This window comes from Diceros bicornis, chromosome 4 (assembly GCF_020826845.1).
Source record: "Diceros bicornis minor isolate mBicDic1 chromosome 4, mDicBic1.mat.cur, whole genome shotgun sequence".
In the NCBI taxonomy this organism is placed as follows: Eukaryota; Metazoa; Chordata; class Mammalia; order Perissodactyla; family Rhinocerotidae; genus Diceros; species Diceros bicornis.
The window spans coordinates 2,788,561-2,802,364 of NC_080743.1; the positions used below are offsets into that span (position 1 = coordinate 2,788,561).

Below are 13,804 nucleotides of genomic sequence, written 5' to 3' on the forward strand. Positions count from 1 at the left end.
TGTTAGCTCAGAGTCGGTCTTTCTCAGCAAAAAGAGGAGGATTAGCATGGATGTTAGCTCAGGGCTAATCTTCCTCACACACAAAAAAAAAAGTTTAAAATTTGAATGTAAAGGCAATTAGTATGTATTGTTATCAAACTACTTGTTTTTTAAATTCTAACATAATTCTGAATAGTTCAGCAATTAATAAAATGAACTTTTAAGGGGTGCTTAAGCCCATTTTCCTGAGAATGAGACAAAATTGAAGCTTTGTAAATACACATTAGTGTGTTTTCCTTATGTAATTCTGAACCTCATGTAATTGAATTTGTGGATTAATGACAGTGGAAGGAATCCTTTTGCCTTTCCCAGGAGAAGCTCCCACAGGTGCAGTTGGGTTGTCCTTTTGGGTGGTTGTAAGGGCACTTTAGCAGTTTTAAAAACTTAAGTACTAATTTCATAGCCAGTGTCAGCTGAATTTATTGAAGTAGGTCAGACTCTGGATAAAAACTTGTTTCTCAACTCTGAAGAGAGTCATTATCTATTCTTCCGTTTGTTAGAGAATGGTAATAAATTCTTCCATGTTGACCCCAAGTCTAGAGCAATTTCAGAAAATCTAGATAGTTGGATGTTTTCAGGTATAGGAAATTACTTAAGATCCTCTCTGACTTTTATTATCCCAGTGGACCAAAAACAAACAAATAAAAACAAAACAAAAATAAAAATCAACTCCTTTCCCCCTATAGACGATAGTTGTATTCCTAAAAACGGAAACACACATACACACACATCTATAAAATACACATGCAAAAATGCAATTAATTCATCAAGGAATTATTTTCCTTTTTTTAAATTGTAGGTTATCCTCTTCCTCCTGTTCAGTTAATTAAGCAAGTTTTTAATGAAAGTATGTACTGTATGCATAGCAATATGCTTCCTTTGAACTCTGGAAAATCACATTCTCTGTCATAGAAACGAAAATTCTTATTTGGGTAGCAATTAGGAAATAGTATAGTCATGTGACAAAGTATATGATATTGAAAATATAAGTATTACAAGAAGTCAATTAATGGAGTCAATTTCATGGAGAGTTTGGAATTTGAGATGATTTCTACAGGTTGGATATGAGTTGATTGAAGAGGTGTATAAATAGGGAGGAAGCAGCACGAACAGAGGCTTGGAATTTCAGAGTGTCTGACAGTAACTTAAAGATGGTTTTGGGCAAGAACCAATACATGGGCATCGTGTTAAAGTAGCCTTGGCATAATTAATTGGTCTGCCATCACAAATCGCTTAGTGTTGCACAGCCAGTAAGTGGAAAAGCAGGGAGTCAGAAATTCAAATCTTTTGAACTTAAAATCCTTGCTATATCACACCGATTACACTGAGAATCTACTAGGTGCCGTTACATCCTGAGAGTACCAAAATGAATGAGATACGGTACTTTCTGAGAGAGAGACAGAGGTGTGTGTGTGTACGTGTGTCTGTGTACTGTGGGTAATTCTTTGTGACAGTCACTCAGGGTGTATATGCTTTGGAGATGTTGATCTGCCTTTCCCATGATTATCCTGTAGTAGGAGTATCTCCTTGGGTGGAGGTGCTAGCATTTAAAGAATATTAGTATAATATAGCCATTAAATGCAAAAAAAATCTACTTAATGTAGTCTTCCAAAGCTGGAGAAAATCTGGGTTGGATTTCAGTGAGTGATAGTATGTCATTCTCCAATGTGGCCCACCTTCCCAATGGGTTAATGAGTTTATCTGACTACATCTGATTTTCATTTGCTGACTAAAAAACCTGTGACTGTACTGTATCTCTACGTCTTCTCACAATTTTGTAGTCAATTGCTAGTTAAATAGTGGGTGTTTGCTAAATGGAATTACCTTTATGCCATTTTAAATGATTTAAGGTTAATAACCTACTTAACCAAGTTGTGAGGCCATGCAGAGGAGGAGCTAAGAGCATGGATTATGGAGCCAGTCTGCCTGGGTTCACATCCAGACTCTGCGACTTATTACCTGGGTGACCGTTGCTTCCGTTTTTCCAGCTGTCAAGTGGGGGTGATAATAATACCTACTTCATTGTTGTATTTGGCACCTAGTAGGCACTATCAATTGTTAGTTATTAATGATTCTTTATCCCTTATTTGCAACTTTACAATTAAAAAAAAGCTATAAATGGACAGTTTTTATATAACATTTGACCTCAAAGCCTGACCTAACTAATGTCTCTGTAACATATAGTCTGGTTTTGGTTCTATACTTCACCTTAAGTTATTTATATTTAGTTTGTAAAAGCCATTTGTGAAATACTGATGTTTGTTATTATTATTGTTTTATGAAACTTACTGGACGGTATAGTTGACAGTCTTTCTCATGAAGTAAAAGTAAACTTGGATATCTTATAATTAGTATTATCAATGAATTAATAGCTAATTAACGTTAATAGCTAATTAATGTTAACGATATTTATTGAGTGTTTGCTGTGGGCCAGGCACTAGGCTGGGTGTTTCATATCCTTTATCTTCTTCCATTAGACCTCTAGGTGGGTGGCATCGATCCTGTTTTTAATGTGCTGTGGCTCCAGGTCCCACACATTCAGTGCTCGAGACCTCATCTCGTGGACTTTTTGGTGACTTCTGTGTTCTTTTCCTTTACCCACACTACCTCTATAATTCAGAAAATTTTCATGAGGAAATAAAATATAACATAATGTATAATAAAAATATGCTGAAGTCTCTTGATTGTTTTGCTGTTTTTACCTTTCATCTTAGGTGCTGGCAAACCCCCTATGTTTGGTGATTATGAAGCTCAGAGACACTGGCAAGAAATTACTTTTAATTTACCCATCAAACAATGGTATGGATAATTTTAATTTGATTTCATTGTTTATCATAGTTAATATAGATTATTTGAAGATATTTAAAAGGAAAATATGCTGTTTTCTTCATCTTCAGCATCCTCGTCTTCCTGCATACTGATGTCACATACATTACCCTGCACATTGTAGGCCATTTCATCCTCCTGAAAGTTACCCACATACTCAGTTACAGCTAGAACATAGCACTGAGCTAGAACTCTGAGGACAGAACACCGTATGCCATAGAAGCTCCTCTGGACATAAACCGTGGAAGTTCATGGGCTAAAAATATTTCTTCTGGAGGTTTCGCAGAGTTTCTCTGATAGGAATGAATGAGCTGTAGAAAAGCAGTAGCCAGTGGTGGTGAGTGGTGGGGTCAGACCGCTCGAGTACAGGTCCTGCTCTCACTGTGTACTGGCACTGGGGCCTTTGGCACGTGGTTTAACTTTCCCTGCCATGGTTTGGTCACTTGTGGAGTGGGAGTCACAGAAGACGTCTTTCACCAGGTAGTTGTGAGGACTGAATAAAACGATGTGCATGGAGCCCTTAGACCAGGGCCTGTGGTGTCGTGAGCTCCCAGTCGTGTTGGCTGTGTCACATCTGCACAGACATTCGTGCTGTGGCATTGTTGTAAACACACTCTGATAACAGTTGGTGATATCATTTATTGACTTATTGGATGCCTGGCAGATTATTTTATTAGAGACTGGCTATACAGACTGTTTACATTGTCTGTTAGTTGCGTTTATGTAACTCCTTTATGAGAGAGTTTCATGCAAGGATTTCCTATTGAACCCTCCATTAATAGGTTGGCCGTACCCTAGTCAGAGTTTGGAGTATTTAAAATAGAGGTCAGCTAAATTTTTGGCACTATCTTTATTGTTCTATCTTGAGCATCTTTCAGATCCTCAGACATTGGTTTAACCAGCGAGTATCACTGTTCAGATTATTAGCATATTCTTCATGTTTTTCTCGTACTTGATGGGTAGAATAAGGTCATATTTGCTGAGGCAAACCAGACCACTGCTTTGGAGCTTTGTAATTCTTTTCTATTCTTTTGTAAATATTACACGGATAAGATAATTGTATTCTTGGCTGTTCTTTGGTAAGTAGTTCTCAACAAAGATTTTAATACAAGATTAAATGTAGTATTTAGTCTTGAAAGATTAGAGAAAATTGATAACTTGGCTTAATGCTAGGAGGGGAAAGCACGGATTCCGGGAGGGGGATAGAGTCTTAATCCGGTAGGGGATGGGTCATTCCAACACTGGTCTACCTCGGCTCTCAGTTCTGGGCCAGTGGTCTCCCACTTTGGCCCAGATGATTAAGAGGTGACTGTGTATTCATTTTCAATCTTTTTTTCTTTATTAAAAACCAGAACTGTATAACTCAGAGAATAATTGTAAGATTAGGTTTTGACTATGGCCTGTGAGTCTTTAAAAATTATGAGATGCCTGAGGTAATCTTGGTGGTAAATTTCGTAGTGTTGAAATCTTTATCAAGGGTTGTGTAGCCTCAGAATCCTGAGTGGCAGGCTCAGAAACAGAGGCGTACAGCATAAAGAAATAGGATTTATCATCAGTCCATCATGCACTACTCCAGGAACTTCATAAGAAACTTAAGAAATATGATATAGTAAAGGTCAGAAAATTTCTCTTTATGAGTGGATAGATTAGAAAAACCAAAAATGTATATGTGGTGATTATAAGAGAAACCAGTCTGTTTCAGATTCATGTCTAAATTGTGTGATTTCTTTTTTTTTCCTAGTTTGAAGTTCAGTTTATTTGATTTATGATTCATAATGGCCATCATTGAAAATGGTATATCACAATGGCACAATTTATAAAATAAAATAGAAAATGTATACTTGGGACAGATTCACCATTGTCAACAGTGGATATAAATCTATATTGGAAATAACATTTCTAATATTTTGAATTTTTTTGGCTAATTTTATCAAATCTGATTAGTTCGCCATTATTGTTATCTGGTAATGTGGCTAAGGAATGATTTATTTTTTAACTTCAGTTTTCCAAGGGTAAGGTCTTTCTGTCTTCATCTAGAAAGTTAGCTATCATGTAATTAGTCAGAACTCGTTCAGGTGACATAGTTGTCTAAAATATGAAATCAGGATCAGTGAGGTTAACTTTGAAAATGTCAGTTTTATAATTCTAAATTAGAAGAAAACATTTATTCCATTTCAGTATGGATAGTTGTAAGTAATAGAGGAAAATAGAACTTTTTTCTTTAATTTTATAATGAAAATTCCTTACTTGTGAAATCAGGAGCAGTTTTGGCATCAAGTAATAGAAAACCTGAGTAATAGTAACTTAAGCAATAAAATAATTTAATTCTCTCCAGAAGTAGGTCTGTGCGGGCTGGTGAAGTGGCTCAGTGATAGCAGCCAAGGACCCAGGCATTTTCCATCTCTCTTCTCTTTCCTTCCTTCTTCCTGGCATGTTGGTTTTCCACCCGGAGGCATTTCACCCCACTGTCAGGAGATGATGGCGAGGGCTACAAGCGTTGTAACTTTACACAGCCATGTTCAAGGCCTTCTTTTCACCTCTCTTTTTGTCGAGGAGCAGAATCTTTCCCACCCTTAAAGCAGCCATTTGTAAAAAGAAACTCCTGGCTCTGTGCAGGCGTGGTTTCTGTCTGGGGCTGGGGAGGAGTCCACCTACCCTGAGCATGTTGCTTTCAAAACAAAATCACAGTTTTATAAGGTCAACAGGAATTGTGGGGATGGCTGTTTATAATAATGAGAAACCTGAAATACTCTAAATGTCTCTTAGTAGGTTAAGAGAATGATTAGATAAAGTATATGTCCCCTGTGCACATGTGTACGTGTTTTTCTAGGTAGATTCCTAGAAGTGGAATCTCTAAAGTAGCCAGTTTTAATGGATAACACCACCAGAATATCTCTTTCCACATACCCCTACCATCACTTAATAACACCACACTTTTAAAATTTCCATTTCCCTGAGTACTTGTAACGTTGAGCATCTTTTAATATGTTTACTGATCATCATATTTCTTCTCAAAATTGTGTATTTGTATCTTTTCCCTATGTTTCTAATGGATTGCTGATCTTTTTTTGTAATGATTTGTATGGTTTTTAAATGAAGTTATGTTAATTTTTTATGCTGTGTAACAAATGACTACAAATGGTAATTACTTAAACACATTTATTATTGCACAGTTTCTTTAGGTCAGAAGTCTGGGCACGGCTTAGCTTGATATTATGCTCAGGGTCTTAGAGGCTGCGGTTCAGTTGTCAGCTGGGGCTGCAGTCTTATCAGATGCTTGACTGAGGAAGGATCCGTTTCCATGTTCCCTCATGTTATTGGAGGAATTAATTTTCTTGCATCTGCAAGACTAAGGGCGTCAGTTTCTTGTTGGAAGCTACTCTCAGCTCCTAGCGTCCACTTGCAGTTTCTTGCCAAATGTGGCTTCTCTGATATGGCCACTTACTAACACATGACAGCTTCTCTTTCAGAGTCAGTGACAGGGAGACTGTCTAGCATACTTGCTAGCAAGGTGGAATCTTACGTATACATGAAACATAAGCACCAGAGTGACATCCTGTCACCTTTGTCATGTTCTGTTGGTTACAAGCAGGTCACCGGTCTTGCCCACACTCACAGGGAGGGGACTGTACACACTCGGGCACAAACACCAGGAGATGGGTTCGTGGGGATGACCTTGAAGTCTGCTACAACCATAGTCTACATTTTAATCATTTATCTTGTGTATATGTATAAAATAAATATCTTCTTCCTTTGAAGATATTTTTCCAAAGAAATATCTTGTCTTTGAATTTTTCTTATGGTGTCTTTTGTCATATAAAAATTTTACATTTTGATGTATAGAAGTTCTTTGATCTATTCTTGAAAGTTTTCTGTAAATTTGGAACTATTTCAAATTGAAAATATATTTTTTAAAAAGCAAAAATACCCACGACTCTAGGTTGTATGTTAAAAAAAATTACATTTTAAAGTTAATGATCACACTCTTGAATGTAATTTCATAATTTGTGTGGCAGCCAAATTTTTTTTCTGACAAAATATCTACTGAGATTACATGGGAGTTCAGTGGGAAAATACATTTCAGTGCTATTTATACAACTTTTCAGGTAGATCTAAAATACATAAAGCAGGAGCATTAACTAGTTGCTTTGTTTCTACTGGTAGATTTTAAAGGTTTACTTGAAACACCTTTTTTTTTGTTGTTGTTGAGGAAGATTGGCCCTGAGCTAACATCTGTTGCCAATCATCCTCTTTTTTCTTGAGGAAGATTGGCCCTGAGCTAACATCTGTGCCAATCCTCCTCTATTGTACATGGGACACTGCCACAGCATGGCTTGACGAGCAGTGTATAGGTCCGCACTTGGGATCCGAACCTGTGAACCCCAGGCCGCTGAAGCGGAGCATGCGAACTTAACCACTTCACCGTGGGGCCGGCCCCCTACTTGAAACACTTTTAAACTATCTTCTTCCATGAATTTCTCTCTTCTTCTTTATGCATTTCCATAGGAATAGGGACACAGATGTTAGCCCTATCATTCTTTCTTCCCAATCTAACCAGTGACTTTACTGTTAGTATATATCTTTGCAAGCTTACAGCTTACTGTCAGCACCTCTTTTACTTATCTCCAGTGGGTCTCAAGGTTAAAGTAAATGAAAAATAGCTTTTGCCTTAGAAGAAGCTGAAAACCAAATTGTTTTGGTCAAAATGTGATTCTTGACTTATTTGATAGTTTTCCATTGCTGTATCCATCCCAATAGTTTCGTGGCTAATAACCAGTTAGAACTACTGTTGGGCACATACTTTGTGTTGGGTAGTGACTTATCAGCTTCACATGTTTCACTCAATCCTTCAACAACTCTGTGAGACAGATACAGTAAAACTCGATGCTAGTGCCCTCTGTCATGACGTGAATTTGGAAATAACACAATTGGTGCCTGTCTTCAGGTAACCCTGTCTAGAGAAACGGGTCCTCTGGTCTCCACTGTTGGCCTGGTCCGTTTTCCCAGAGGCAAGCTGTCAAAAGGAGCTCCCACTAACTTGGAGATTCTTGGATTCGCTGCTCCTTGGCTTCAAGCCCCAGCCGGATATAGGATCCTGGATGCCCACACGGATGTTGCTGTGGGAGTGGGCAGCTGCCACCAGGTGGTACCCTACTGTAGTACCCTATACCCAGATCTCTTGGCTGTCCAGCCTGGCTTGGTCATCTTATTAATCCCCATACCAACCTATATGTCATGTGACTGACATTAAGTAGGCCTTCAGAAGATGAATAATAGGTTATTTAATGGGATCAGGATGAATGCTAACTTAAAAAATATTTTTTAATCCCCAAGTGAGAGATTGTGATGCTGAAAAATTGTGACCCATTCTAGACCCATTCTGAACAATGGTTATTTGTGAGTTTGGTCTCTATTATGATATAAGTTCTTCTTATGACTGAGAAAATGAGTTGGACAGAAGCTGCCTAGTTATAAAGGATATAATTAGGAAATCTGTTTATGTAACTTTAATTTTTCTTTCTTCAGTCATAATAATTATATATAGTTCTTTCCCATTCTGGCCAACTGGAGGAACCTGTTAATTTATGAACATTAGATCTAGTTTTCTTCTTTAATTCAAAGAATCTTACATATAATAGGCTCTCATATTACCTGCTGGTTCAACTGTTTTCAAACCAAGTCTTACTCAAAGTCTACCTGTTTCATGAAGTATTCTCTTTCTATAAACCAAATCTTTGTGTGTTCTTTGATACTCAGTTTTTACTTTTTTATTTTTTTATTTTTTATTTTTATTTTTTTGTGAGGAAGATCAGTGCAGAGCTAACATCCATGCCAATCCTCCTTTTTTGTTGTTTTTTGTTTTGTGTTTTGTTTTTTTTTTTTTTTTTTTTTTTTGCTGAGGAAGACTGGCCCTGAGATAACATCCGTGCCCATCGTCCTCCACTTTATGTGGGATGCTGCCACAGCATGGCCTGACAAGCGGTGAGTCAGTGCATGCCTGGGATCCGAACCTGGGCCACCAGCAGTGGAGTGTGTGAAGTTAACTGCTACGCCATGGGGCCGGCCCCAGTTTTTACTTTTTTAAATTGTGATTTCATACTGTTTCTCTAATTTGTTAGACTATCAGAAGCAAATTGTCTTCTTTGTTGCATATTTTCTTTTGTATAAGTGTTAGTCATTAAGTCCACTAATAGAGTGACGGTTAGTTCCAGTTCACCTGGGACAGTCTTGGTTTGCATCTGTTGTTATGGCTTAATTATTAACAGCTTCCTTTTTCACTCTCAAGAGTACTTGGTTTAGACAATAAATGATTTTAGTCATTCTACTCAATAACAACTTTTAATTGTGAGTTCACAAAAATTCTTAGGAGAAGGGGAAAAGACAAAAAAGTTCAGCTGAATTTTTTTTTTACCTTGTATAACATATTTTTTCATTTTAATTAAATTAAATAACGTGAGCTGTTAAATATAAGTCTATTTCTTGAATATTGGTTAATGGAATGGTGCTTTTTTTTCCCTTTTTTTTCAGGTATTTTAACAGCAGTGATAACAATTTACAGTATTGGGGATTGGATTATCCACCTCTTACAGCTTATCATAGTCTTTTATGTGCATATGTGTAAGTTTTTCTTCCTTAATGTAACTCTAAATACTTATGTCCTTAGCAGATGTAGTAAGAAACAGTGTGGTCTGGCTTTGTTGAGTAGAGGAGAGAGCATTTGTAGCTACTATTGTATTATGGTTTGTAAAACACTATACCTTTACAATTGGGTTGTAAGAAAGTTATCTGTCAAGAGTCTGAACATTTCCGTAATTTCTTTGGAGGACAGGCTAGAAAGAAATGCAAAAATCTAGCTTTGTTTTGAAGCAGAGCTGTTACCAACTATGCATAGACTACTGAGAAATGTATCCAGTATGGTTAGTTGTGCATAGGAAAGCTTCTTTCTGGAATGGCCCAAAGTAAATGAAAAATATAGGTCCAAGTGGTATTCTGACTAACCTGTCAAGTTAGAAACTAGAATCACTCTACTGTTTCACTTATGATTTAAGATCAGGATTAGGATTCCTTCTCCTTTTACAGGAATGGGATGGTTTATAGAAGATTATGAGCTTCTTTTTTGTGGAGACCCAGTTCTGCTCTGTAGTGACTTGACGTGTGTCAACAGATGCTTCTTCACAGTATCTTCCGAACTGATCTCATTCGTTTTACTATTTCATATTTTGTAAAAATTAGCTTCCTGGATTAAAAATAAGTCCCTAAACTTCATGATAATCAGTTATCCTTTGCAGTGTTCAGGGTAATGTAATATGATTGAAAACTTAATTTATCTTTACCAATTATGTTTAGTTTTATGCAATGATATATGATTAATAGCTATTTATTGTAGCCAATTGTTGTGATAACTGAAAAGATTATAAACTATAAAACATCATCCTCTGGTCAATGCTAGCATATTGTTCTTTACAAAGTGTATGTTTAATAAATGAAATGTGACACATCAGATTGTTTTTACTTAGGGAAGAGTTGTGAAGGTGGGGCTTTTAGTAACACGTTCCGTGGTTTTGTCGGAAGATGAGCAAGGCAGACTGTTTTATAGCTTAAGATGGTGTCACACAATTAAATTAAAAGAGTAAGACTTAAGCCTTGACTCTATCGCTTTATGAGAGCAGTGGCCACTTCTCAAAATAGCTTCATATGTCCTCAGATGTCCTGGCTGTTAAAAGGGATGAGGAATAAAGTGCATGTACATATGCTTTGGTTTGCAGGGCCCAGCTTATAAATCCAGACTGGATTGCTCTCCATACCTCGCGTGGATACGAGAGTCAGGCACATAAGCTCTTCATGCGCGCCACAGGTAAAAGAGCAGTAGGTATCGGGTGTGAAATTTGGTTTTCAAGAATATTTTGGGGCCGGCCCCATGGCTTGGCGGTTAAGTGCGCGCTCTGCTGCTGGCGGCCCAGGTTCAGATCCCGGGCGCGCACCGACGCACCGCTTCTCTGGCCATGCTGAGGCCGGGTCCCACATACAGCAACTAGAAGGATGTGCAGCTATGACATGCAACTGTCTACTGGGGCTTTGGGGGGAAAAAATAAAATAAAATAAAATAAAATGCTATATATAAAACTACTTGAATAAACTGACTCATTTAAAACAAAAAGAATATTTTGGACATACTGATAAAAAGTTTCTATTATTGTTCTTACTGACTTTTAAAATTGTGTAACTATACATATGCATATATCTGTATAATACATGACCAAATGGATATGGAAGCTAAAAACAAGAGCAGAGAGGAATGTTCTGGGTGCTTTATGTTTATTATTATCCCACTTAATAATTTGAACAGCCAAATGGGATAAAGACTATTATTACCCTTATCTTAAGCTGAGGAAACTGAGGCGCAGTTAAGTGAGGTTAATAGCCCTCCTGAGCTCAGATAGCTGTAAATTGAACTTTTAGTTGTTCAGGCTGTTGCTTTAATGTCCGAATTCCAAATCCTTTTCTTAAAGTAAACCTTACAGTTATATCTCATACTTCGTTGCTAAATTAAATACAGTCACGCCTTGGTTAATGATGGGGACGTGTTCTGAGAAAAGTTTCTTTAGGTGATTTCATCGTCGTGTGAACATCACAGCGTGAACTCACACACACCCAGACGCTACAGCTTCCTTCACACCTAGGCTGTATGTACTAATCTGTGGGACCACCGTCGTCCGTGCAGTCCCTCTTTGACCAAAACGTCATTATGCGGCATATGACTAATCCGTTCAGCCAGCGTTGACTGAGCATTGATTGTGTGCTGTTCTGAGAGTTGAAAGTCATAAGCTTAGATTTCATTAAAGCTTTACATGACCTAGCCTTTAATGGTAGCCTGGGCCTTTTCCTTAATCAGTCTGGATTTAGTCAGCGTGTGTTCTCTTTACTATTCATTCGGTCCTACAGTCTCAGGCCCCGGACATCATCTGTCTTCCTGTCTTTCCCTCTCCCGCTCCGCTCCCCTCTCCCCCAGCACTTTCATCCTCTGAGCTGCGCACTCACCACACGGTCATCTCACTTCTGAGCCCATAGCTGTATCCGCAGGGAGGTCACAACCTTTACAGACAGTCGGTTCTGTGTTCCGAGAGCCCCAGTCATTAAAAATTTCCTTCTTCTGTTGAACCTCCACTCATCATCTTAGGTCCTGTTTTCTTGGGCTACATAAAACAAGTCTGACTCTTTTATACCTAACAGCCCGCAGACATCTGAAGTCACCTCTTCTCCAGAGTAAATGTTCTTAGATGCTTTAGCTGTTTCTTAGAAGACCCGTTTGTTGAGTGGGATTCTGGTTTTGAGGCCTCTGGTTATGCTCCTTTGAACATGTTCCAGGTTGTCAGTGTCATCCTAACTGTGGCATCTGGAGCTGAGAATAGGTGGCCTGCATCTCACACTGACAGTGTACTGTCACTTACCTCATTCTGGACACTGTATTTAGTACCAGAACAACAGGCTTTTTGGATAGCTGTGTTGTACTGTTGAAGTACGTAACGTATTTGTTTTCCTTTGTTTTAAAAGGACTGAACATTCAGAATTATGAATTGCTTTTTTTTTTTTTAACTTGTTTCAGTTTCCTCCTCACCTGGGTCTCTCAAGCTCTTTCTATGCATTAATTAGCAAAATTTTATGTATTTTGTATAAATATTAACATTTTAAAAAGATTCTCCTATGCATCACCACATTGAGGTATTCTTCACAGCAGACAATTTGGAGATATTGAGGGAAAAAAGTGTTGTTTTTGTTGCTTTGAGTATTCTTAATTTTCAAGTCCATGTCAGAGCAAAGAGAATTAATTTTGGATACAGGTAATTGATCTAATGTGTGAATTTGTTAGAGAAAATTAAAAGAGGCTCTGTAGTACCACATCAGTTCAAATTAGGCACAGGTGAAGGGAATGAGAAGGGCTTGTCCAGAGTGGGTGGGAGCCCGTGTTACTAGAATTCCCACTCAGGGTTGGAGGGAGGGAGGCAGTTAATAGGTTATTGTAGATCATGATGGACTCACGCTAAAACTCATTTGCTTGTTTTTCAGTGTTAATTGCTGATTTGCTGATTTACATACCTGCAGTGGTTTTGTACTGTTGTTGTTTAAAAGAAATCTCAACTAAGAAAAAGGTGAGTTTTAAAGCAATCTGATATTTCATCTCTGAAATGTTTTATTAGCTTAACTATTAAGTTTTAGAGCTTAAGGAAGCCGTGCTTTTGGGGACTAGATAAGAGGGAGCAGTATATCTTTTGTCGATATATTTTCATTTAGAAAACATCAACGTAGAGTAATTGTTTAAATGTCCAACTATACTAATAAGATGCACTGAATTTTACAAGTTATGTGCTGCTGAATTACACAGCATGCTGAATTTATTGCTTAACTGGTAAATCTCAATTTTGAGTTGGCTTGTGAGAATGACTAAAGTGAAAGGCATTTTGAAAAGTTGATATATATTCTTATGTTCACAGTTAACACATATTCTTTTTGGTCATTTTATATGGGTTAATCATTAGATTAACTTCTCTGATTTGTATATCTAAAAGTATTTTCTCTGACAAATACCTTTTAGTGTTTTTTTTTTCCTTTTTACTGAAGTATCTGATGTCACGTCCATCAAAACTTTAGTGTTTAAAGAGTTGTTTTATAAAAATGGAATCTTTTGATAAACAGAATGTAAGAGGGGAACATTTGCTACTGTGTTAAATGAAACTGCACGTTGCCTCTGTCTGATTCAAGTAACAGATTACTTTCTTATTTCACAATATTTTTCTTTACAGATTGCTAATGTGTTATGCATATTGCTGTATCCAGGCCTTATTCTTATCGACTATGGACATTTTCAGTATCCTTTACTAATTTAGAAATGAAATCAGATGTGTATTGTGAAATCGAGGCCCAGCTTGTACAATGTTATCTT

The 13,804-nt window shown here is 37.4% G+C and overlaps 1 protein-coding gene across 1 annotated transcript in view; it reads left to right on the forward strand.

Annotated features, from left to right (window-relative positions):
- Positions 1–13,804, forward strand: part of ALG6 (ALG6 alpha-1,3-glucosyltransferase) — a 56,691-nt gene that overhangs the window by 9,304 nt on the left and 33,583 nt on the right. Inside the window, exons 3-7 of the mRNA XM_058538212.1 lie at positions 2,754–2,838; positions 9,394–9,483; positions 10,632–10,720; positions 12,931–13,013; positions 13,665–13,729. Coding sequence (XP_058394195.1) covers positions 2,754–2,838; positions 9,394–9,483; positions 10,632–10,720; positions 12,931–13,013; positions 13,665–13,729 — 412 coding nt within the window. The remainder of the gene's footprint in view (positions 1–2,753; positions 2,839–9,393; positions 9,484–10,631; positions 10,721–12,930; positions 13,014–13,664; positions 13,730–13,804) is intronic.